This window comes from Muntiacus reevesi, chromosome 3, assembly GCF_963930625.1.
Source record: "Muntiacus reevesi chromosome 3, mMunRee1.1, whole genome shotgun sequence".
Classification (NCBI taxonomy): Eukaryota; Metazoa; Chordata; class Mammalia; order Artiodactyla; family Cervidae; genus Muntiacus; species Muntiacus reevesi.
Window position 1 is genome coordinate 12,391,281 of NC_089251.1, and position 26,831 is coordinate 12,418,111.

Consider the following 26,831-nt stretch of genomic DNA (forward strand, 5'->3'; position numbering starts at 1 on the left):
GATGCACTGGGAAAACCCAGAGGGATCAGGTAGAGAGGGAGGTGGGAGGGGGGATTGGGATGGGGAATACATGTAAATCCATGGCTGATTCATGTCAATGTATGACAAAACCCACTACAATATTGTAAAGTAATTAGCCTCCAACTAATAAAAATAAATGAAAAAAAAAAAAAAAACAACTATAATGTTGAAAAAGAAAAAAAGCTTTCAACATTTTATCACTGAGTATGAAATTAGCTGTGAGCTTATCATAAATGGCTTTTATTATGTTGAAGTACATTCCTAGTATTCCTAATTTGTCTAGAGTTTTTATCATGAATAAATGTTGAATTTTGTCAAAAAAACAAACAATTGTTCTGTCATCTCATTGACCCCTCATGTTACTTATCCCTTTATATTCATGTCTGCCCACCTCCCTTACCCCATTCTCCTATTCCTATCCTCTGGTAACCATTGACCACTTTTCCACTTGTGTAATCTTGTCATCTTGAGAATGTTATATAAATGAAATTACACAGAATATACCCTTTTGAGATTGGCTCTGTTCACGCAGCCTAATTCCCCTGAGATCCATCCATATGGTTGCATGTCTTAGTAGTTTCTTCTCTTTATTGCTGAGTAGTATACCATGGTATGGACATACCACATTTTGTTTAAACATTCACCCACTGAAGAGCATTTGGGTGATCTTCTGACTATTACAAATAAAGCTGCTATGAACATTTGTGTACATGTCTTTGTGTGGACATTGTTTTTTTTTTTTTTTTTTTTTTCTGTTTCTGAAGTATTTCTTGAGCAGGTAGATTAGTGTACTTGGTCTACTTTGGAAGGAAATGAATAAACTATGTGGTTTTAACTTAAAAATAGACAAATTCCTGCAAAATACAATTTACCAAAACAGATACAGGATGAAAAAACTGGGATAACTCTTTTACTAGTTACCTTTTATCACATAACAAGAGTATCCTCAAACTTAGTGGCTTAACACAAAAACATTATTTCACAGTTTCTGCAGGTCAAGAGTCTGCACGTGACTTAGAGGAGAACCCTGCTGTGGATCTCTCTCACAACCTCGGTGTTGCAGTCTAGGTCTTAACTGGCTCTGTAGTCATCTCATGACTCCTGGTCAAGGGTCTGCTTCCAAGCTCCCTCCGCTTGTTGTTGTTAGGGTTCAGTTCCTCCTGAATGTTGGAATGAGGCCTCAGCTTTTCATTGGCTTAAGCTTGCCCTCAGTTTTCCACCTCTTGAGCCTCTCTTTAGGGGATCTGACAATCAAATGGTAGCTTGGCTCAGCATACCAAAAGAGCCCGGAATGAGTAGGGGGTGGGGCCAGGTGGCATGAGCTATAAAGAAGTCACAATCTTTTTTGATAGGTAAGAAGTGGATTTATTTAGAAACACTCCACAGACAGACTGTGGGCCATTTCAGAAGGGCAAGAGGCCTCGAAATAAGGCATGGTTAGTTTTTATGGGCTGTGTAATTTCATAAGCTAATAATGAGTGGGAGCATTATTCCAACTATTTTGGGAGGAGCAGCGGGGTCACAATCTTTTAAATAACCTAATCTTGGAAGCTTATTTAACTTATATGCAGAGTACATCATGCAAAATGCCAGGCTGGATGAAGCACAAACTGGAATCAAGATTGCCAGGAGAAATAGCAATAACCTCAGATACGCAGATGACACCACCCTTATGGCAGAAAGTGAAGAGGAACTAAAGAGCCTCTTAATGTAAGTGAAAGAGGAGAGTGAAAAAGTTGCCTTAAAAACTCAACATTCAGAAAACTAAGATCATGGCATCTGGTCCCATCACTTCATGGGAAATAGATGGGAAAACAACAGAAAATAGTGACTTATTTTCTTGAGCTCCAAAATCATTGCAGATGGTGACAGCAGCCGTGAAATTAAAAGATGCTTGCTCCTTGGAAGAAAAGCTATGACCAACCTAGACAGCATATTAAAAAGCAGACACATTAAAGGTCTCTCTAGTCAAAGCTATGGTTTTTCCAGTAGTCATGTATGGATGTGAGAGTTGGACTATAAAGAAAGCTGAGTGCTGAAGAACTAGTGCTTTTAAACTGTGGTGTTGGAGAGGACTCTTGAGAGTCCCTTGGACTGCAAGGAGATCAACCCAATTCATGCTAAAGGAAATCAGTCCTGAATATTCACGGGAAGGACTGATGTTGAAGCTGAAGCTCCAATACTTTGGCCACCTGATGCGAAGAACTGACTCCTTAGAAAAGACCCTGATGCTGGGAAAGACTGAAGGCAGGAGGAGAAGGGGATGACAGAAGATGAGATGGTTGTATGGCATCACTGGCTTGATGGATGTGAGTTTGCACAAGCTCTGGGAGTTGGTGATGGACAGGGAAGCCTGGAGTGCTGCAATCCATGGAGTCGCAAGGACACAACTGAACTGACCTGAATCTTGGAAGCAACATCCCATCAGTTTTGTCATTATTCCTTAGACACAAATCACTAGGTCCAGACCACACTCAGGGACTGATACAGCTCCCAAAGACCCATACCTCCTGGTACTCATATTCTGGTGTGATCCCCTCATCTCTGTATGGACCAGACCTGGTGACTTCTCTGCTCCCATCAGGAGGTAAAAACCATAGAGGGGCTGTATGATACAAAAGAATTATTACAATCTAGTCAGTGAGTGACTATAATATTAATGAAAATCCCAAACTTGTCCTCCTAGTTTAATCTTACTTAGGTTTTCCAAATAGATTTTTTAAAAATGTTTATTCATTTATTTGGTTGCACTGGCTCTTAGTTGTGACACACGGTATCTTCAGTCTTCGGGGTGGCATGCAAACTCTTAGTTCCAGCATGTGAGATCTGGTTCCCTGGCTAGGGATTAATCCCAGATCCCCTGCATTGGGAACATGGAGTCTTAGCCACTGGACCACCAGGGAAGTCCCAGGTTTTTTTGTTTGTTTTTTTTTTTCTTTTAAGAATAAAACAGGGTGAGCATGTATTGGTGGAAAAAAAGAAAGGAAGGGCAAATTTGGAAAGGGGATCTCTTATGAAGACTGGGGGACAGACCTCATTGGAGACCGTGAAGTTCAGCCTGCTGGGCAGAAGAGAAATTTGCTGGTTTGCCCAGGCTGGGACTGGTTAGGGACTGGTTACTGGCAAGCAAAAAGCAAGGTTCTGGACCGCAAGTGAGCCTGCAGGGGAAAATTGGCACCAGTGCATACATGAAGCCATTGGCTGCCAATGAAGGCAGGAGGAGCCCTTCAGGGCACTGACTTCCCTGTTGAGAGGGCTGCAGGCCCTCTTAGTGCTAGACCAGAGGGAGGTTGCAGGATAACCATGTGTGCTGGGCCCATGGCTGGGGAAGAACTCCACTGAATGTCTTTAGGGCCGTACCACTGACCACAGCCTCTCCTCCTCCAGTGCCCACTATTGAGAACTTTATTGCGCTCACTGCAAAGGAGAGATACATAAAGGAATTCTATCCATTCTTACAAAGCAAGAAGAGTGAATTGAGAGCTGAGAGACAGATTATTTACTGCTACAGGAACCATTTTAGAAGCTGCCTGCCACAGCTGTGTTAACTACTGAACAAGTGAAATTCATTATGAAAAGCTTCCCACAAAGGAAACTTCAGGCCCCCAGTGGTTTCCCAGGTGAATTCTATTAAACATTTAAGGATGAAATAATGTCAGTTTCACAGAAGCTCTTTCAGAAAATGGAGGAGAGAACTTCCTAACTAGTTTCATTAGACCAATAAAACCCTGGCATCGAAACCTGACAATAACTTCACAAAAAAATTAGAGCTCAATATCCCTTGTGAACACAGATGCAAAAAAATCCTTAAAATCTTAGCAAATCCAGATATTTATATATGTAAATTATGATCCATCATGCCCAAATAGGGTTTATCTCAGGAATGTAAGACTAGTTTAACACTTGAAAATCAATCAGTGTAATCCACCATATTAATCAGAATACAGGTTTTATCTGTTATTGCGTGTGTGCTCAGTCGTGTCTGACTCTTTGAGATCCCATGGACTGCAGCCCACCAGGCTCCTCCATCCCTGGGATTCTCCAGGCAGGAATACTGGAGTGGGTTGCTATTTCCTACTCTAAAGGATCTTCCTGACCCAGGGATGGAACCCATGTCTCTTGCATCTCCTGCACTGGCAGGCATATTCTGTACCACCTGGGAAGCCCCGTATCTGTTACGACACACTCTCAAAATCTAATGAAGCTCTGTCCTAACTAGCTTATAGAGATTAAAAATGTATATGTAAATAAGAGAAACCCAAATATTTCTTTAAAATAAGTATTTTGCTTCTTACATTTTAAATATGTGGGCTATTTAAAGAAAAATATTGTTACTAAAATATTGTTGTCAAAGCTATGAAAGCAGAGGTTTCCTGATTTTCACAGATGTTCTAACCAAAACCTTAAAAAGAAATTTAATTGCTTCTTAATGATAATCTAACATCTAAAGCAAATTTCAACTTATAAAATTAAAGCCTACACTAAAGATACCACTTTTAAAACTTAAAAAAGTATTATATAAGGAAGTAGCCCTCACTGGTTTTACATTCATTAATACAAAAACAAAAATTTGCTTAGTCTAATTTCTAAATAAGAAAGACATATTCAATTGCCACAAATTGGCCCCATACTGACAGAGAGAGAAAGGTAAAGAGAAAGGTTATTTTAAACAATTCTCATACTGCTTGATGTTATCCAAAACTATTAATATTTCGCGACCTTTAATACTTTTATAACAAAAATAATCCAAACAACAGGGACAAATTTGTTCCAAATTTACAAAGATATTTATCCGGGAAACTCAGTGGAGGACCAAGTCTTGTTTTATCTCCAGTTGATTATAATCTGGAAAAATGGTAAGGGTAGAGTAAGCCTGGGAACCCAGCCTCAAGGCATTTAAGTATTTCAGTTACTTCAAAACTTTAAATATGTTTAATAATAGTTGGCAAATCTGGTTGGATCAAGATTTTTCCCTTGATAAAAGGCAAATAAATGCTTAAACAGCTCATGGATTTTGTTTTTCCTACTAGGAAATACCTTCAATGTTCTATGAATGAACAAAGACATTACAGGTAAAATGCTTCAAAAACTATAAATTACACATGGTACTCTCGTTAAAAGGAAATGTCACTCTGCACATCACCCCTAAATACTGGTAAGATAAACTGGGGGATCCTGGGGAATACTGTTCACTGATTCAGGTACACAGTCATATTCCTGATGATGCAAACAGCATTCCCAGCAAGCATACAACTAGATAACCCTCTATAATACAAAGAGGAGAACAAAAGAGATGAATGAAAATCAGTATTAAAACTGTACATTTACATTTATACTTAAACGTTCTATTAGTTTTCTCTTACTCTGACCTTTTTACCTTTTGTTGATTCCTATTTTCTGTCCGCTCAACTCTTTAAGCTATCTAATTTACTTTTTGCAAAGAATTACAATGATAGCTATTCTTCTGATTTTTAATTATGTTATCTAACTTTCAAAATCCTCTAAAATATTACCAACCTAAATATGTCTCCATACTTAACTGGCTTTCAGTCCCCCTAAGGAGAACTTTACGGGTGGACCCTTCAGCCTCTTGGTATGGAATTGATGTTCTTGTATAATCCCTTTCCCTTGAGTGTGGGCTGGATTCACTGGCTCACTTCAAATGAAAATAATACAACCGAAGTGATGGGTGTAACTTTGAAGGTTAGGTTATAAAAGACTGATTTCTGTCTTGGTTTTGGATTCTCTCTCTGTCTCTCTCTGTCTCTCTCTGTCTTGGATTCTCTGTCCCGGACCCCACCCCACCCCCCACCCCCACCCCACACCGTCCTCTCTCTGTCTCTCTCTCATAGATAACAAGGGCATTTAGAAAGCCAACGCAGGTGGAAAAGAAGGGGTCTGCCAGCAACCATGGAAGTCAGCTTGAAAGTGGATCTCTGTTGCCCCAACTCCCCACTTGAGAATAAGACCTCAGTCCTGGCCAACAGTTTGACTGCAACATTATAGGAGATCTTGAGTCAGAGGCACCAAGCTAAGTCATGCCCAGAGCCCTGACTCACGTACAGTAGGAGATATGGATATTGTCCTGTCTCTCAGTGTTGGGGTAATTTGTTCTACAGCAATAGGTAACTACGCCAAAGCCTTTGACTGCACGAATCACAATAAACTGTGGAAAACTCTGAAAGAGATGGGAATACCAGACCACCTTACCTGCCTCCTGAGAAACCTGTATGCAGGTCATGAAGCAAGAGTTAGAACTGAACATGGAACAGACTGGTTTCAAATAGGAAAAGGAGTACGTCACGGCTGTATATTGTCACCCTGCTTATTTAACTTATATGCAGAGTACATCATGAGAGACGCGGGGCTGGAGGAAGCACAAGCTGGGATCAAGATTGCTGGGAGAAATATCAATAATCTCAGATATGCAGATGACACCACCTTTATGGCAGAAAGTGAAGAACTAAAGAGCCTCTTGATAAAAGTCAAAGAGAGTGAAAAAGTTGGCTTAAAGCTCAACATTCAGAAAACTAAGATCATGGCATCTGGTCCCATCACTTTATGGGAAATAGATGGGGAAACAGTGGCTGACTTTATTTTTCTGGGCCCCAAAATCACTGCAGATGGTGATTGCAGCCATGAATTTTAAAGACACTTACTCCCTGGAAGGAAAGTTATGACTAACCTAGACAGCATATTAAAAAGTGAGACATTACTTTGTCAACAAAGGTCTGTCTAGTCAAGGCTATGGTTTTTCCAGTAGTTATATATGGATGTGAGAGTTGGACTATAAAGAAAGCTGAGCGCTGAAGAACTGATGCTTCTGAACTGTGGTATTGGGGAAGTCTCTTGAGAGTCCCTTGGACTGCAAGGAGATTCAACCAGTCCATCCTAAAGGAGATCAGTCCTGGGTGTTCATTGGAGGGACTGATGTTGAAACTGAAGCTCCAATACTTTGGCCACCTGATATGAAGAGTTGACTCATTGGAAAAGACCCTGATGCTGGGAAAGATTAAGGGCAGGAGGAGAAGGGGATGACAGAGGATGAGATGGTTGGATGGCATCACCGACTCAATAGACATGGGTTTGGGTGAACTCTGGGAGTTGGTGATGGACAGGGAGGCCTGGTGTGCTGCGGTTCATGGGGTCGCAAAGAGTCGGACACAACTGAGTGACTGAATAGAATACTAAGGCACTTACACCACACTTATTCACATTTCTTGGAACCTTAAAGAAACCCAAGGGATATTTTTTTAAAAAGGAATAAAATATGGGATTCATAATACAAACTATGGCCCTATTATTTTCTCATACATTTAGATATGAATTGTTGCATGGTTTTAAAACTTAGACCAATTAAATTCAGGCAATAATTAATACTTACCAGCACATCCTCAGGACTAAAATTTTCATAAATGAAAGTACATGCTTACAAATCAAAATATGACCTGTATTTTGAACATATTTCTCTGGAAAACCCTGACATGAGAAGTTGAGAGAATTTTGATGAGGAAATTGGCCCAGCCAAGTAGAGGTGCTTACAATAGACAGAGACAACCTGTTCCCTGTACTTCACAGTTTTCTGCAGAATCTATAAATAGCTAACATTGTTTTCATTGATGCCTTGAGCCAGCCAGCTCCAGGGCAGGCTGCCTAGACTGACTGCTTTGCAAAATGCTAGCTTGTCAGTTTCCCTCTAGAAAAGCAGACAAGAATCATGGTTTCCAGACATCCCACATCTCCCGGCTCTCTTTTATAAATCCTCCCTTTTAAAAGCCCTGTTGACAAGCATCTATTGATACTCTTTCATATGAGTAAATCTGCTTGCATATAATTAACTTCTTCCATATTGTTCTTTGACAAGGGTATACATACAAGGAGTCTACAAAAACGTGTCAAAAGGTTGAACCTGGGACATTCTCTTATTTAGAGGTCAGAAGCAAAGCAGTTAATGAGGGTATCAACGAAGTTGGAAAAACTAGAAGGTATCCTTCAGAAAACCAAGAGAAGAAAGTCAGAATACTGGAGTGGGTAGCCTATCCCTTCTCCAGGGGATCTTCCTGACCCAGGAATCAAACCAAGATCTGCATTGCATGTGGATTCTTTATCAACTGAGCTATCAGGGAAGCCCATCCTTCATGAAACCAAGAGAAGAAAGCGTTTCCAGAAGTAGGAATAACTGTCAAATGTTGCTGAGTGGTTCTATCTAGGATTTGGCGACTTGGAAGTCACTAGTTACCCCCACAGGTGTGGTTACAGTGGACTGGGGGCAACAAAAGCCTAAGTGAAGTAGGATGAGGAGAGAATGAGGGATCTATTGGTTCTGGCTGTAAAGGAGATCAGAGAAATGAAATGTGGTTGGAGAGGCATGGTGAAGGAGGAAAGTGAGGATTGATTTTCAAAAAAAATATTAAGTTTTGGGACATAATAGATAATACTTTCAGATGATTCAGTTCAGTTCAGTTCAGTCGCTCAGTCGTGTCCGATTCTTTGTGACTCCATGAATTGCAGCACGCCAGCCCTCCCTGTCCATCACCAACTCCCGGAGGCTACCCAAACCCATGTCCATCGAGTCAGTGATGCCATCCAGCCATCTCATCCTCTGTCGTACCCTTCTCCTCCTGCCCCCAATCCTTCCCAGCATTAGGGTCTTTTCCAATGAGTCAGCTCTTCATATCAGGTGGCCAAAGTATTGGAGTTTCAGCTTCAGCATCAGTCTTTCCAATGAACACCCAGGACTGATCTCCTTTAGGATGGACTGGTTGAATCTCCAGTCCTTGCAGTTCAAGGGACTCTCAAGAGTCTTCTCCAACACCACAGTTCAAAAGCATCAATTCTTCTGTGCTCAGCTTTCTTCACCTCCAACTCTCACATCCATACACGACTACTGGAAAAAATATAGCCTTGACTAGACGGACATTTGTTGGCAAAGTAATGTCTCTGCTTTTAAATATGCTATCTATGTTGGTCATAACTTTCCTTCCACGGAGTAAGCGCCTTTTAATTTCATGGCTGCAATCACCATCTGCAGTGACTTTGGAGCCCCCCAAAATAAAGACTGACACTGTTTCCACTGTCTCCCCATCTGTTTCCCATGAGGTGATGGGACCAGATGCCATGATCTTAGTTTTCTGAATGTTGAGCTTTAAGTCAACTTCTTCACCCTCCTCCTTCACTTTCATCAAGAGGCTTTTTAGTTCCTCTTCACTTTCTGCCATAAGGGTGGTGTCGTCTGCATATCTGAGGTTATTGATATTTCTCCCGGCAATTTTGATTCCAGCTTGTGCTTCTTCCAGCCCAGCGTTTCTCATGATTAAAAATTACAATAAAACATTATATATAAAAAGTCTCTCTCCCACTCCTGATTCCCATTTGAATTATTTCTTGTAAATTCTTCAATGCTTTTCTTCCTGCACACATAAGAAAATGGTATTATTTGTCCCTATTTTTATTGCAAAAGGCAGGAAACTAATACATACATAATGTTCTCCATGTTTCTTTCTTTCTTTTTTTTAACAAACTAAACAATACATACATGCAACTATATCGATAGGATAAACTTTCCAGAGTGGGATTGCACATGCTAAATGCACATTGATAGATATTTCTCAATTGCCATCCATAAGAGTTGTATCAACTTATACTCCTATCAGTCATGTATTTCTCATGGTCTCATTGAGTGCTATCAAACTTTTTTGATTTTTAACAATCTGAACAGTGGAAAATGGTATCTGAGAGGATTTTCTTTTAGAGATGAAAACTAGAGAAACAGAAAGAAAGCTTGAATATGCAGGCGAGAGAGAGGGGGAGAACCTGCAGAAGATTCCTTTTCTAGGTTTGAGGAGCAGAATCCACTGCACTGGTGATTCATTTCATAGACGCAGATGCAGGGGGTTGTTGGTACATTTTGAGGGTACAAGTCTCTACTGATTGCTTCTGTTTCTCACTTGAAATAAGAATTGAGGTCATAAGGTAATAAGCCAGGACAGGGGAAGGAGTGTTGAAGATGTGAAAGACCAGGTGTAAACTGCTTTGCTTAGAGGGTAGGGGAATAGTCTGCCCAGGTTAACTAGGATTGTTGAGCAGCTCTGAAGACCCCCTTGAGACTTGCAGCCTTAAACTGAAAGTGAATTTTAAAGGAAAAGGAGCCTTCGTGCATGAAGAAAATCACTGCTTCAGGGAGATGTGAGAGGAAAAAAAAAAGCAAAGCATTTATCTGGTGGTGGTTTAGTTGCTAAGTCATGTCTGACTCTTGTGACCCCATGGACTGTAGCCCATCAGGCTCCTCTGTCCATGGGATTTTCCAGGTAAGAATACTGGAGTGGATTGCCATTTCCTTCCCTAGGGGACCTTCCCAACCCAGGAATCAAACCTGGGTGCCCTGCATTGTAGGCAGATTTTTTACCTACTGAGCTATGAAGGAAGCCCAAGCATTTATCTAGTATTTAACAAATATTTTGGCGGACTCTCCTATATAGAGACTATATATAGAGACTATATATAGAGACTATATATAGAGAGCTGGGTGCTGGCTTGTCACTTACTTTAAAAATTTTATTATCATTATTTTTGGCCACCAAGCAAAGTGTGGGATCTTAGTTGGCTGACCAGAGAAGGAACCAGGGGTCTGCTGCATTGGGAGTGTAGAATCTTAATCACTGAACCACCAGGGAAATCCCTGGCTTGTCACTTAAAGCAGATCACGAGCATATTTAAGTTGGCTGTTCACAAAATCTGATTAAGGTAAGATTATTCACTCTGCAAACAAAAATACGAAAAGTTACCATAGGATCTCTTTATATGAACTTTTCCTAAATCTGGGGATGGGCGTTTTGACTCTTGATAGCCTGGACAAACAGCTTCTCAGAAAAACACGCGCATATACAAATTTGCAGACAAATGCCGGTGGTTTAGAATCACAAATAATCTCTCAAATTTTAGGGAAATAAAACTTACCTATATTTTAAACAGTGTACTGTTTTAGTATATTTTGAATGATTCAATTTACACAAAGCTTTCCAAGAGCTACTTCATGTTGTGTATTTGATGCCTCAATAAGAGCTCAGAATCTGAAATCATTTTACGTTTCCAAAAAGTTTAAAAAATAGTATAGAGTTCCCCTATACTCTTCTCCCAGAACTCCCTGACGTTTATATCTTACATAACTGTAGCTCAATTACCAAAACTATTGATAACAATACTATTGTTTCTTGATACACCTTATTCAAATTTCATCAGCTGTCTCATTCAAGTCCTTTTTCTGCTCCGGAATCCAATACAGGATTTCCCTTTGCGTTTAGTTGTCTCGGACTTGACTTTCTTCTTTTAATCCAAAGTGGCTGTGTGTTCTTGGGCAAAATTAATGTCCAAACCTTTCCTCTGTCTTACTAGACGTGATGTGATTAACAATCAGTAAAAATACATGTGGAATGTTTACGTCAAAGACAATGAAATTGTTCTTATTGCTCAAAGCTGGGCATACCTAGCGTGGCCTTTCGTTCAAATTAAAACAAAAATAAAGCAAATAGAAGAGTATCACTGTTGTCAAGAAGTTTGTCCTAAAGTAGGACCCGTAGCTTCCCGCTCAACCGGCCAGGATGCGCTTCCTCTAATTGGGTAGCGTGTGTCCGCGCTGACGCAGAAAGGCTGCCCCATTGGTCCGCGCAGTCGGGACTCAGGCGGCTTTTCTCTTGGTGCTCAAGGTGCGGAGCCACTTCTCTTCCTCCAGCCGAGCGTTACCCTTCTTTCCGTAGTGCCATCCTGAAGGATCGGACTGAACTAGGCCGGGGAACTGCACTGAGGTCAGCCGGGAAGAAGCGGCGGGGATAGGGTATGAGGTGGGAGGTGGCAGAGTGCAGGTGGTCGGCAAGCCTGGACGAGATGGCCCGGTCGGCGCGGCCCCTAGACCCCTAGGGTCTTTGCCGCTTCCCGGCTCCCTCCGCTGGCCCCACCTCCCTCGGGATCCCCCAAGGTTCCGCGCCTCTCTGCCGCCCTTCTGCGGGCCCCGCCCTCGACTACTTCCTCCGAAGGGCCCCGCCTCCTCCGCGAGCCCTCCCGCGGGCCCCGCCCTCGGCCCCTCCCCTTAAGGGCCCCGCCTCTTCCGTGAGACCTCCCTCGGGCCCCGCCTTCTGCCCCCTCCCTTTAAAGGCCCCGCCTCTTCCCCATCCCCTCCGCTGGCACTGGCATTGCCGCCGCCTCCCCAAGGCAGCGCTCTCTTCGTATACGTATCCCTGCCGAGTCTCCTGTCTTTTCACCTTGCACCGCCTGGGTTTAGTTTAAGTTAGGTTTGGTCCCACTTCTCTCACCGCCCCCCGCTCCCGGCTTTGCTCCTGCACCTTTTTTTCTCAGCCCTGCCACTTTGCACCCCACCTCTTCGTCTGGCTGCCCGGGTCCCTGGGTATCCCCACAGATCTGGGCTGTCTCTGAGAACTTCGCAAATTGTGCAGAGGCCTCGTGCTGGGCATTGGCGATCTCTTGTTTTCAAGACCTCCCCGCCCGGTGGGAGTAGTCACTGTTACGGAGTCTTAACAGGGGCGTGGATGCCTGTAATCTAGGAAGCATGGTATTGCAATATTTAAAGGAAGGCATTCTGGAGTTACAGCCCCTCCTGGTGAGATCCGCAGGCAGACCTGTGAGGGACTGAGCTGTACCTTTCTCCCCAAATGTCCCAGGCTTCTTCTTATGCAGAAGCTTGGCTCTCACCATGGTCCTTTAAACACTGGTGGTGTGGTGGTTTAGTCGCTAAGTCGTGTGCAACTTTTGTGATACTGTAGACTGCGGCGCTCCAGGCTCCTTTGTCCGTGGGATTTCCCAGGCAGGAATACTGGAATGGGTTGCCATCTCCTTCTCCAGGGGATCTTACTGACCCAGTATTCAACGGGCATCTTCTGCATTGCAGGTGGTCTCTTTGTCAACCAAGCCACATTAGGAAACTTAAACACTGGGAGGTTATTAAATCTTGTCATGGGCCCCTCTTTTAACCAAAGTTGGTAAGGCTTTCTAACCCTCACTGGGAACTGGAAGGCAAGAGATGAATGAGTGATGGGCTTAGACAAGCACTGTCTCAGCATCCCACCCTTGGTGCTGCTTTTTGGATTTTTTTCCTGAGAATTCTTATCCAGTTGTTCAATTACCAGCAGTCTTGCTTGGTAGGTAAACCAAAAAGTATGTGTGGAGATAAAAATCTCGTCACTCTGTAGATTCCTCTGACCCACCACCCTCCTTCAGGGTATCCTGTGTGTACACTGGTCAGAAGACAGTAACCTACACCTTCAGTCTCTTGGAGTTAGGAATCTCTGGGATCTGAGCCCAGCTCAACTGCTTGCTATAAACTTTCGGCAGTGAAACTTTCCTCATCTGAGCCTCAGTTTTACCTTCTACAAAAAGAGCGTGATAAGCCCTGTCACAGGACCGTCGTGTGGATTTGCTGAGATCCTGCATATGAAAACAGTCACTTTTAGGGTCTTATGAATAGTAGGATCTGAGCACAGGTGAGCCCCAACTCTTCAGATTCTTGTCTGTCTGATCCAGACCAGCTCAGAGCTTGCTGTTGCCGCCCTCCCAGGCACGATGACGACCCTGGATGATAAGTTGCTGGGGGAGAAGCTGCAGTACTATTATAGCAGCAGTGAGGAGGAGGACAGCGACCACGAGGACAAGGACGGAGGCAGAGGTGCCCTGGCTGGCGGTTCCACGCCCGCAGACGCGGACTTGGCGGGCGAAGGCATCTCAGTTAACACAGGTACTGGAGATCCTGGGCTCTGGGAATAGGTTTAAAAAATGTCCATTAAGTATGTATCAGAAGTCTCATGAACACATCTCTCTAATTCCCGTTGCACATCTAGAGACAACCCAGTGTTACCATTTCACGGTGTTAGTATTGCACTGCGTGATACTAACAGTATGCATAGCAGTGTACTGATGATTCAATTAGCCTGGCCTGTGTTTTGATCTAGCTTCTCAAATGAATAGGTGTTTGATATCCCATAAATCATTGGTATGAGTATATTGGTAGTATAAATTCCTAGTCATGGCATATTTACACTTCTATATTTTATTATTTCCAAATTGCTGTCAGTTGAGCTGGTACTGGTTTGTAGTTTAAGCAGGAGTGTGACAGTTCCCATGTACATGACATTCTGCTGTTACCAAACTTTTTTGATACCCTGATGCCATCCTGATGGATGACAAATAGCACTTCACTGTCATTTTAGTTTTTATCTTTTTAGAAGTGACAAGTCTTTTTAAAAAAATTTTATTTATTTTTAATTGGAGGGTAGTTGCTTTACAATATTATGTTGGTTTCTGCTATACATCAACATGAATCAACCACAGGTATACATATGTCCCCTCCCTCTTAAACCTCCATTCCACCCCTCTAGGTTCAGAGTGATGAGCCTGTTTTTCTAATTTTAAAGGATATGTTGATGTCCTCTGCTCATTTTCAAAATTGGGTACTTGGTCTTTTTCTTCTTAGGAATCTATATATTAAGGAAAATAATCTGTGGTTTGAGTTGCAAATATTTCTATTTTATTGTCTCTTGGTTTTTGCTCTTTTCCTGGCAGAAAGTGTGTTTTTTTTTTTCTTTCAATTGTTATGTACTTGAAAGCATTATTTTATAGTTTCTTAGTTTTATTTCTTATGTAAAAGGCCTTTCTCCACTCGAGGATTATTAAAAAAGACTCCCATGCCTTTTAAAAAAAGTATTTTTATGATTTTGTTTGTTTAACACTTAACTGTTGATTTATTTGGAATTCATTTTGTTAAGTGGTAGGACTCCAACTTAATTTTTTTCATATTGCTACCCAGTTATTTCAATATCACTTACTGAATAAGCCATCTTTTCTCCATTGTTTTTTGTTTGTTTGTTTTTATTTTTATTGGGCTCTAGGGAATGGGATGGGGAATACCTCTGTAAGTTATGCCCCACTCGGAAGATGTCCATTCTAACTTTCCTGGGATAGCTTTCAGAGTCTTTTGTTTTTCTTGGAGCTGCTGCTCTTGCTGGCAGCAGCCTTTTCAGGTCCACTGCTGAGTGGCTCCTCCTTGGAAGACAATTTCTCCTTTTTCTTGGGGACCCTCTTGTTTTCTGACTCATTAGGGTCAGTGACTGGTTCCTCTTTGGGAAAAGATTTCTTCCTTTTGGGAAGACTTCCAGTACCAGCTGTCTCTTCAAGATCACTACTAACTAACACTTCCTTGGAAAAAGATTTCTTTTTCTTGGGTTTGGAAAAAGAGACAGATGGGTTTTCCATTCAATTCTCCTGAAGAGCCTCCTGGGGCTTTTGCTTTTTCTTCTTTTTGGGTCTTTCATTTGTCTCCTCACACCTCCGGGGCACTGCTATTTTCTGAAGAAGCCAGGGCAATTGCAGCCAGCCTTTTCTTTTCCTTCCTCAAGCATTTCTTCTCCTGTTTCTCGAGCTTCCTAGTAATCTCGGCAGCCGCTTCCTCTGCCTGAACCATTGCCTCCTTCATGACATCCAGATTCTTTCAGGGAATCTCTCCAGTCTCATAGAAGGATAGCCGCTCCTCAACTTATTCTCTAAGCTTCTCCCCAAAAACACTGGTGGGCACCTCAGAGAAGCAATCGATTCGTGAGGCAATACTGCATTTGTTTGCCAGGTATTGGGAGATGCGACCTTTATTCTTGGCAGCTGCTCGGCCAATGAAGGTAGAGTGGAAAATGAGTCTGTATTTTGGGGTGTTACCCCTTGTCTTCAAGGCTCTGGAAACTTGGTCCCTTTGCTGGGCCCAGGGAATCGCTCAGACCCCAGGACTGGCCATTTCTCCGTTGTTTTGAAATGCCAGTTCTATCTTGTACTGAATTTCTGCTTATATTTGCATCTTTGGCTGTACTTGGTAGCCTCTCCCACTGATTCGTCTTTTAACATCACAGGGTTGTTTTTCTGTTTTAATTACTTATCTGTTTATAACTGCACTGGGTCTTGGTTGCTTCGCAGGGGCTTCTAGTTGCGGTGCTCAGGCTTCTCATTGCAGTGCCTTCTCTGGTTGTGGAGCACAGGCTTTAGGGCCCATGGGCTTCAGTACTTGTGGCACACGGGCTTAGTTGCTCTACAGTCCGTGGAATCCTCCGGACCAGGGATTGAACCCCTATCCCCTGCTTTAGCAGTCGGATTCTTCACCACTGGACCACCAGGGAAGTCCTCCCACACTGCTTTAATTATTCCATTATAATATGTTTTAGTATCTGGTAAGCCTGGTTCCCATACAGTACTCTTCTATGTCATTATTTTCTTAACTTCCGTTTTCTTATTTTTCCAAAGGAGCATGCACACGTGTGTAATCACATATTTTCATCAGAAATGCATTAAATATATGGATGATTTTAGGGATGATGATGCCCTTGTGATATTGTGTTTTCCTAGTCAAGAATATGGTGTTGCTTTTCCATTTATTCAGGTCTTTCTTAGTGTTTCTTGGCAGCATTTTAAAGTTTTCTTCATACAGATATTTATATTTTTTTCCTGTGATGACAAATAAACCTTGACCTCCCAGTCTCAGTGTCTTGTGACAGCAAAGGTTTATTTCTCAGTCATGTTACTTGTTGCCCGTCTGGATCACCAGCAGCCTTGCTTCTGCTTCACGTGTCCTGTCGTCCCAGGAACTAGGCTGAAGGGGCAGCCCCTTTGGGGACACACGGTTCACCTGACCAAGTGTAGAGAAAGAGGGCTGTTGGAGACATATAACGGCTTGTTAAGTTTTTGCTCAGAATTCAGTGGCCACAGTAAGTCACATGGCCAAGCCCTGCATCAGTGGACTGGGGATACATGTTTTCATCCCAGAGGTGGTATTACAAGTCATGTGGTGAGGGGCCGGGCTATATAGCACGGGGCTGGGAGGTTTGGGGTTAGTTTGAATAACAGGACAACCTGCCACAATCTTGTTATAAAAAGTCAGATAATATGGAAGTATGGAAAGGAAAAAGTAAGCGTTCTCTCTCACCAGTCTCCTTAGATCTTGCTTCCTGGATATTTCCACTGTTAACAGTTTACCTATTTTTCTGGCCCTTTTTCTACATGCAAATATAGAGGTCATATAAATGTACATGCACATAGACAAACATATGTAAATATTTATACATGAACATATAGTTCTTTTTCTAAAAATTGGAGGATCATACCGTGATATTGTTCTGCATTTTACTTTTTCTGTTTTGACCTAATATGTTTAGACACTTTTCATGGCAGGGAACCTATAGCTACCTTATTGTTTCTAAGAGTTGCTTTATTGTCCTTTGGGTAGATGAGTCTGAATTCATTTCACTCATCTCCTAAGATTGGGTCTTAGTGTGACCCTTTAATTCTCGCACACCGTCCTGCCATGGACGTGCCTGTGTGTGGACCACGCTGCCCTGTGTGAGCATCCCTGTGCTGTTGATGGAGCCAGCTCTGGACAGATGTGCCCTGGCCCCTAATTCCTTGCTCATCCTTGGTCACCTCCACGTTCATCCCTGACTCAGGTCCAAAAGGCGTGATCAATGACTGGCGCCGCTTCAAACAGCTGGAGACAGAGCAGCGGGAGGAGCAGTGCCGGGAGATGGAGAGGCTGATCAAGAAGCTGTCCCTGAGCTGCAGGTCCCACCTGGACGAAGAGGAGGAGCAGCAGAAGCAGAAGGACCTCCAGGAGAAGATCAGTGGGAAGGTAATTAGAAGCACCCAGGCCTCGCTCAGAAGCTACCCCTGATCTCCAGTGTTATTAGCGTGGCACCTCCCACGTCTTATGTAACGTGTGTCGCTGTTGGCTTTACATCTCTTACGCTCACTGCTGGTCCCCCCGCAGATGACTCTGAAGGACTTGGCCGTGATGAACGAGGACCAGGACGATGAGGAGTTCCTGCAGCAGTACCGGAAGCAGAGGATGGAAGAGATGCGGCAGCAGCTCTACCAGGGGCCCCAGTTCAAGCAGGTTTTTGAGATCCCCAGTGGAGAAGGGTTCCTGGACATGATCGACAAGGAGCAGAGGAGCACCCTCATCATGGTCCACATTTACGAGGACGGCATCCCGGGGACCGAAGCCATGAACGGTTGCATGCTCTGCCTGGCGGCAGAGTACCCGGCCGTCAAGTTCTGCCGGGTGAGGAGCTCGGTGATCGGGGCCAGCAGCCGCTTCACCAGGAATGCCCTCCCTGCCCTGCTCATCTACAAGGGGGGCGAACTGATTGGCAACTTCGTCCGTGTCACTGACCAGCTGGGGGAAGATTTTTTTGCTGTGGACCTTGAGGCTTTCCTCCAGGAGTTTGGATTGCTCCCGGAAAAGGAAGTTTTGTTGCTAACCTCTGTGCGTAACTCTGCCACCTGCTACAGTGAGGACAGTGATTTAGAAATTGATTGACCATCTGGGCCGGTGGCATAGACCTCTCATGGTTTGGGCTGGGAGACACAGGTTTGTGTGTTTATTTTCATTCTTTTGTGTGATCTTCCGACTTTTCCCCGTGCTCTTCATAGTCCCTTCTATGATATGTCAGGTCAAGAAATTCTCCAATCAAATCAGCGTGCTGAATCACCTTGTGGTTCGCCATGAAGTGACTTAACATTGTATAAACAGGAAGCCAGGCTTTTGAACTGTTTACTTAAGATCCTCTAGCGTGACATCTCTGTTATTGTTTCCAGTCAATATTTACATAGCATCCTAAAGACAGTGTCCTGTAAATTGTCTTCAGATGGTCTCAGAGATCTCTTTGCCAGGTCCGGGAGTATAATCCTATAGTTAGTGTGTTATTTGCAACATAAATGCTACATTTCCTTCATCAGTGATCATATTATATTCACGTGTAATCAGACTCATCACCATAGAAGGCAGTTAAATTTTTTAACCCTAAGACCCTGTTCTCCCTAGGGTCTTGTTTAAAGGTTCTGGACCACATATGTTTGCCCCATCAACAGGGGTGACCTTTGCTGCTGGAGTCGATGTCCTGCTCAAGTGTTGTTAAGTCTACAGTAGGAGGAAGGATGGAGACGGGCTTCCCTCTTGATGCTGGAAGATCAGCTTGACTTAAAAATTAGAGCTGGGAAGCATTTTTAAAGAAAGATCTTTCAATAAGATAACCCTGCTCACCTTTACTCTTTCTCTTTTATTTAACAAGGTAAAATTTTTTTTTAATTTGTTTAATGTAGCTTTTGTTAATTTTTTTAAATATTGGAAAAGTAACCATATTTAAGAAAGGAAAATTTACCAAAATACAGAAGCAAAAAAAAAGAAAATTAAAATACTACCTAGGATAAAACACTATTAATATTTTGGGATATTTCCTTCCAAGGTGTTTTCTTTGTATACACAGACATTTTGTGTGTTTGTTGTTAAAGAAAACAGTGGGATCATTCTGAACATACTGTTTTATAGTATGGTCAGCTAATATATCAAATGTTTTTCTGTGTTACTAAACTCTTTTACAACATTTTGAAGTTGCCGTTTATTCCAGTGTATAGATGTGCTGTAATTTGCTTGGTGGTTGTCTCTTAAAAACAACCTTTTAAGAGGTAGTTCCTCTTAAAAAGGAAAACAGCAAAGACTTTTTATTCAAAAAGTAACTGATGTTCATTGTAGAAAATGTAACAATAATTGTTAAACTAAAAAGATGTAAAAAGCCTTATAATTCCACCAACCAAAAATAATCCCTGTTATCATTTTACAGGTATCTTTCTGGTCTTCTTTCTGTGTCTCTATGATAATGATTGTCTTTTGAGTTTTTTTCTCTTATTTTTTTACTTTGAACTATGTACATTGTAGGGTCAGGAAAAATATGATCTGTTAATTAAATGTTAGCTTTAAAGTTCAGTTTTGCTTTTCCTGGCTTTTTAGGAATTGACTAACTGTAATAGGGTCTTGACAGTATCTCTTGTAGTTAACCAGAAAAAGAAACTGCATGGTTTTTTTTTTTAATTAAAAAAGCTTATTGTAGAAAGTATTTGGGAAGTATAGAAATTAGAAACAGACAGCTGTTGTCAATGTTCTTGTTTATTTCCTTCCAGCTTTTTCAATATTTTTAGTAATATTGAGAGCTTATTGAATTTAGTTCTGTGTTTTAACTTAATGTTGTATCACAAATGCTTTGACATGTTAAATTCTAAATAAATAATTTTTAATGGCCTCATAATATTTCATCATTTGGATAGGCCATACTTTATTTAGCCAGTTCCTTGATATTGGATATTTAGATTCTTAGCTTTTGGCTAAAGCAAGTAGCATCTTTGTATTTGGGGCTATATTTTGGATCATTTTCATAGTATAGACTTCTAGAAGAGGAATTATTGGGTAATAGAAATGATTTAAAAGCTTTTATAAGCCATCTTCAGTTCTCATTGGAAATGAAAACATGCTCTCCCAGCACACTGACTTTGCCTTTCAAGGGATAACGTGAATAGACATGGAATGGGGAAATCCTGTCCTAAGGGAAGTACAAACAGCACAGGCTTTGGAGCCAGGCAGATCAAATCCTGTCTGTTTCTCACTGGTGGTGGAACTTCTGGTGAGGCACCTAGCCTTCTTGAAACTCAATTTCCTCACCTTGGCAATGGGAACAACAGTGCTTCATGGATTGTTCAGTTGTTTCCCATGTGTGATCCCAGAACTGCAGTGTCAGCTTCACTGGGGAACTTGTTAGAAATGCAAAATCTCAGGTTTCCCCCTGGACTAACTGCATCAGAAATTCTGGGAGTGGCCCAGCACACTTTTCACAAGCCCTCCAGGTGGTTCAAGTTTGAGAATCTCCAACCTGTTGATTAAGGTGAGTGACAGCAGCTGTCAAAGCAAGGGTTCACTGCTGTTGTCTCCTTTTTTATTTGAGTAAGGGGTGGAAGGAGTTGAAACAGAAGAGCATTCAGGTCACTTCTCTTTGTTTACATGATCCTCCTTTTTGGTCATGGACTTGGGAGAAGGAATGAGAAACCAATACTTGTCTATTACAAATTGTCTCAGTAGTTTTCCAGATTGCACTTTCCTCTGGAATGAAAATCCCATGAAGGCATGGAATTTATTTTCCTCCCTGTGTATGGCATAGCCTCTATTCACTCTGGGACTAGGCTGACATTTACATGTTTGTGGGCAAGATAGAGAATCCTTCCACACCTCAGTTTCCTCATCTGAGAAGTGGGGATGAGTAACATGAGTCAATTCATGAAATACCTAGTCAGGCTTCAAATAAGTGCTGTTTTTATGATCCCCAGCATCCACAATGGTGCCTGGTACTTGGTAAGAATTGAAGGCCATATCCTTTCATGGTAAGTAATGTTTCAAAGATGAAACCAAGACTTTGCAGAGTTAAGTAACAATTCCAAGTTACACAGCTAGAGGGCAGGGCAAGGTTTAAGCTCAGGCCTGTGGCATTCCAAAATGTATACTATTTCCATGATGCTTGTTCTTAGCAAAGAAAGCAAAATGATCAAATGTCAATAAAATGATCGATTAGAAAAAAAGAGTGGAGAGAACAGGTTGGAGGAGGAGAAACAGAATTTTTGGAAGTGAGAAAAAGATATGAAGCTGGGTGGGGACCTGGGTCTTCCAGGCCTACCTGTGTTTCACATCAGAACCTTTTCTGTCTGGGGACTTCCCTGGTGGTCCTGTGGCTAAGACTCCATGATCCCAATGCAGAGGACCTGGGTTTGATCCCTGGTCAGGAAACTAGATCCCACATGCCACAACTAAAAATCCCACATGCCACAATTAAGACCTAGAGCAACCAAATAAAAAACAAAAAACAACCTTTCCATCTTGACTGTGGCTATGACCAGCCATGTACCCCCTGAGGTGTCACCCTTTCCTCCAAAAATTCCTTCTTCCCAAAGTCCCGTTAAACCCCTGGCCACACTGCCACCCACATCTGGCTCTGAGTGGCAATGATCAGGAGTACAGTCAGCATGAACTCCAGTCCTCTCCCTGACCAGTTGTGTGCTGTTAGGTATAGATGATTTTTTTAAGACGTTTTGAGCTCTCAGATTTTATGAATCAATGAATTTTTAAGAAAACTACTGTCACCATCATGTTATCATATTGCATTTGGTTTAATTTAATGAACAATGTAAAGTTTTTCCTAAGTTGTGAAGTGTGAAAAGTCCCGGTGACTTAAATAACCTTGTCTCCTTTTCCCATAGGATAACCCCATCTTCAGTGTGTGTAGTTGCCTAAGTATTTGTTTACACATTAGACTATGAAATGGTCAAGAAATGGGACGGGGACTCACCATTTCTGTTGTCTGGTCTGAGATCATAAGTGGTGGCCGCTTAAGTGGGGAAAATCCCCGAGGTTGTAATAGGCTGGAATTCACCACAGTAGGCTAGAACACTACATGTCATATAACTTTTGGTGCAGACATGTTATATATTTTTAATCAGAGAGATTTTTAATCAGAGAGATTAAATGTCTGCTCACTGAGACCCAGATAAGTTCAAATCAAGCCCTCAGCTCTGCCAAAGCCTGTAGAAATACTGGTTATAATCCAATACGATCACACGGTGGCAGCAGAGGAGAGGGAACAAATAGTTTTTTTTTTTGTTTTCCTGTTAAATTAGAAGAGCACAGACTTTGGATTTGAGACATGTGGGTGATGTCTGGCACCATACACGAATCATTTTATTTTCTTTCTTTTTTTCGGAGGTGGGGCAGGCTGAGCAGCTTGTGGGATCTCAGTTTCCCCACCAGGGACTGAACCTGGACTGTTGCAGTGAAAAGTGGGAATCCTAACTGCCGGGTCACCAGGGGACTCTGTGAATCTTTTTATAGAATTTGTTTTTAGGAAAGAGTATCAGGAAGTACTACATTCACATGATTTATTAATGAGTAACGAAGAAAACAAATATTGTTTCAGGAATAAACATACATACACTTAACTTTCACATTATGGTCAGTAAAGGCTGAGGGAAAGTCTGGCCAGGGAGAGAAGAGGGAGCACTGGTTTCCTGCCAGCCCCAAGTCTGGAGTCCCAAGCACCTGAGCTCAGGGGACAGCCTTCATGTCCAGATCCCAAAGCCCATGACTTCTTGTCTCTGCCTCCCTTGCCTGTAGCGATAAGAGTTACCAGCATGTGTTTTGATTTACTTTGTGCCAGGCCATTGTGCTAAGCCCTTAGATAATTCTCATTAACAACCCCAGGGAGATAGTATCACTCTTATTTTATAGTTAAGCAATTTGCCCAAAGTCAATCATCTAGTAAAGTCGGGACTTAAACCCACAACTTGGAGTTCCAGAGTCAGGATCTTAGTATGCTCTAATAATGTTCACCCAAAAAGACTTCTGGAAAGAGAAAAGGGGTGCCTGTCCAGTGACTGGTGTTATGGGCTGAATTGTGTCCACCCCAAATTAGTATGTTGAAGTCCTGACCAAACCTCCCTACCCCCTGCCACCCCATGTGACTGTAGCTGGAGACTACAGGAAGTAATCAAGGTTGAATGAGGTCATGAGGGTGGGGCCCTAATCTGAGAGGACTGGTGTCCGTATAGGAAGAGAGCTCGCACCAGAAACCAAACCTGATGGAACCTTGACCTTGGACTTCCAACCTTTAAAACAGTGAGAAATAAATGTCTACTATTTAAGTCACCCACTCTATGGTATTTTGTTATAGTAGCCAAAACTAAGACAATGTAGAAATCATGGGATTTCTACAAATTCAATAACGAAGAGAAAAATAGGATTCCTCAGACTTATTTCAAAGGAGAGTTGGCGAGTATATGACTGTTATTAGCATAGCCAATGCCATCTTTCAGTTTCTCCTACCCTTCTACTGACCCTACCCAGGACTCGATTGTTCAGTGAATCACTTCTCTGTTGTCAAGGGCTTTGTATGTAATAGATATTGTTTCATAATCATTAGGACCAGGTAGCCTCTGTGCTCTGTTTGTCCCCAAACAATGATGAAAATCTTCCCTTGATGAGTTCCCAGGACCTATGAAGCTAATTACTCATTCATAAATCAGAAAACTAAGATCATGGCATCCGGTCCCATCACTTCATGGCAGATAGATGGGGAAACAGTGGAAACAGTGGCTGACTTTATTTTTGGGGGCTCCAAAATCACTGCAGATGGTGATTGCAGCCATGAAATTTAAAGATGCTTACTCCTTGGAAGGAAAGTTATGACCAACCTAGACAGCATATTAAAAAGCAGAGACATTACTTTGCCAACAAAGGTCCATCTAGTCAAGGCTATGGTTTTTCCAGTGGTCATGTATGGATGTGAGAGTTGGACTATAAAGAAAGCTGAGCACCAAAGAATTGATGCTTTTGAACTGTGGTGTTGGAGAAGACTCTTGAGAGTCCCTTGAACTGCAAGGAGATCCAACCAGTCCATCCTAAAGGAGATCAGTCCTGGGTGTTCATTGGAAGGACTGATGTTGAAGCTGAAACTCCAATACTTTGGCCACCTGATGCGAAGAGCTGACTCATTGGAAAAGACCCTGATGCTGGGAGAGATTGAGGGCAGGAGGAGAAGGAGAAGACAGAGGATGAGATGGTTGAATGGCATCATCGACTCGATGGACATCGGTTTGGGTGGACTCCGGGAGTTGGTGATGGACAGGGAGGCCTGGCGTGCTGCGGTTCATGGGGTCACAAAGAGTCGGACACGACTGAGCGACTGAACTGACTGAACTGAAATCCTAGGAATGCACCTGCTGCCATGCCCTGTGTGCTTAGTCACTCAGTCCTGTCTGACTCTTTGCAACCCCATGGACTATAGCCCACTAGGCCCCTCTTTCCATGGGGATTCTCTAGGCAAGAATACTGGAGTAGGTTGCCATGCCCTCCTTCAGGGCTCCCATGCTCTAGGTTAACTATAAAATTCTCCCAATGCCCCCTTGATGATGCAGGGTTCAGCTTCGAGTGCTTCTGGATCCTTTTCTGCCAATCACACCTGGTGAGTAAGTTGCTCTACAATAAACTCATTTGTTGATTATTTGGAACTGCCTGCCTCTTTTTTCAGTCTGAAGATGCCTTCTCAGTTTGGTGGGCACTTTTTGTTCCATCCGTGTCCTCCAACAGTAAAGAACCACAGAAACCTCTTCTCTCCAGTGTTCCTCATAACTGTCCATTATTTCCAGAGTTGTATATTTCCTTCAGCCTTTGAGTCACCTCTGAACATGTCCCAACCAGCTCTGACTTTTAATTTTTTTAATTTAAATTTAATTTTGGCTGTGCTGGCTCTTTGTTGTGGCGTGAGGACACCTCTCTAGTCGTGATGTGTGGGTTCCAGAGCATGGGCTCTGAAGTTGTGGTGGGATCTTAGACCCCTGACCAAGGATCGAACCCTTGTCTGCTGCATTGGTAGGCAGATTTTTAACCACTGACCACCAGGGGAAGTCCTGGCAATCTCAAGTTTTATATGGTTTAGGTCAGTGATCCTATCCATATGCCCCAAAGACCACCTGCCTCAAAATCACTGATTATTCACAATGCAGGCCCTGCTGCTTCAGAAAGTTTGAGCGTGGAGAGTAGGATATATATTTTAATAAGCAGGCCATGTGACTCTAATGCATGGTCAGTAGATTTGGATAAGAAACAGGTGAGGGGTTTTACTAGTCCTCATATCAGCCTAGAGACAGATCTGTGCTCAAATAATGATTCCACCACTTTCTAGTTTGGAGCCTTTGACAAGTTACTCCCCTGAGCTACAATTTCCTCATCTGTTAAATAGGCATCATAATTGTGCTGCACAAAGTTTTTATGAGATCAAGTGGTCCTCATAAAATGAGGATGAGTGCAAAGCCACCAGCACCAAATCTGGCCTGTGTTTACTCAACCTCCTGCCTTGTCGTTGTGGTTTCCGAGGCCTGTGGTTACTCGATTTCGTGATATGTGTGGTGATGGTCATGATTTCACCAGCTGTCAGTTATTCTGTGGTCCCTGGAGAGAGGAAGGGCTGGTGTCTGTATGTGTGTGGGGTCCGGCTACTTGCCAAATTGGCTGACTTGATCAATTTTGCTCATTTCATCTTTTCAGCCTTTGCCAATTTCAATTTCCCTTCCCACAAGGGAAGAGCCGAAAATGTTTCAGTGCTGAATCTAAGCTTGGGAGTGATTACGGAGTCCCTGAAAAAGGCAACCAAGAGATGACCCTGACTCGCTACGAAGAGAAAATGGATCTGGTTGTGAGATCTAGAAGTGGGGGCCATAGCTTTTACTTCCAGGAGCTCTTCCTCCAATGACATAACTCATTCCCTCGAAGAATCCTGGTTAGATTGGCAGAGAAGGTGGGGGTGGGACAGACACATGCTCAGAACAAGAATGTAAATCCCCCAAAGCAAAGAGAGAAAGCAAGCGTTCACTGGGAGCTCAGTCCTCAGGACATTGAAGGGGCCGGGATGTGCTCCGCTGGAGACAAAGACAAGTATCAGAAAACAGTTATGGGAGCCTCATCAACTTGCTGTTACCATGTAGCATATCACCCCCAAAACTCAGTGACTTAATATCTTCATTCCTGGAAGCAACCTAAATGTCCACCCACAGAGTAATGGATAAAGAAGATATGGTACACAAACACAATGGAATATTACTCAGTCATAAAAAGGAATGAAACTGGGTCATTTATAGAGACATGGATGGACCCAGAGACCATCATACAGAGTGAAGTAAGTCAGAAGGAGAAAACAAATATCATATATTAACAAATACATGTGTGATCTAGAAAAATGGTATAGATGATCTTATTTGCAAAGAAGAGATAGAGACACAGGGTTTCCTAGGTGACTCAGTGGTAAAGAATCTGCCTGCCAGTGCTGGAGACACAGGTTTCAATCCCTGATCTGGGAAGACTCGATATACCACGGAGCAACTAAGCCGTGTACCCAACTATTGAGCTTGTGCTC

General features: G+C 42.6%; 1 protein-coding gene across 2 annotated transcripts; it reads left to right on the plus strand.

The window, feature by feature from the left end:
* Nucleotides 1–11,650: 11,650 nt before the first annotated feature.
* PDCL (phosducin like) lies at nucleotides 11,651–20,135 on the plus strand. Of its 2 annotated transcripts, none has more exons than XM_065928515.1 (4): nucleotides 11,651–11,822; nucleotides 13,552–13,762; nucleotides 17,502–17,683; nucleotides 17,822–20,135. In XM_065928515.1, exons 2-4 carry the CDS (start codon nucleotides 13,591–13,593, stop codon nucleotides 18,371–18,373), a joined length of 906 nt encoding a protein of 301 aa, XP_065784587.1. In that variant the 5' UTR covers nucleotides 11,651–11,822; nucleotides 13,552–13,590; the 3' UTR covers nucleotides 18,374–20,135. The 2 variants fall into 2 exon arrangements, with proteins under 2 accessions (XP_065784587.1, XP_065784586.1); XM_065928514.1 differs by having other exon boundaries at nucleotides 11,652–11,822; nucleotides 13,586–13,762.
* The last annotated feature ends 6,696 nt before the right edge of the window (nucleotides 20,136–26,831 follow it).

Excerpts from the sequence above, each read along its gene's own strand:
- PDCL (XM_065928515.1), top strand. The coding sequence starts at position 13,591 with ATGACGACCCTGGATGATAAGTTGCTGGGGGAGAAGCTGCAGTACTAT. Across the intron at positions 13,763-17,501 it reads AGGCATCTCAGTTAACACAG|GTCCAAAAGGCGTGATCAAT; the intron begins GTACTGGAGATC and ends TCCCTGACTCAG. Across the intron at positions 17,684-17,821 it reads AGGAGAAGATCAGTGGGAAG|ATGACTCTGAAGGACTTGGC; the intron begins GTAATTAGAAGC and ends GTCCCCCCGCAG.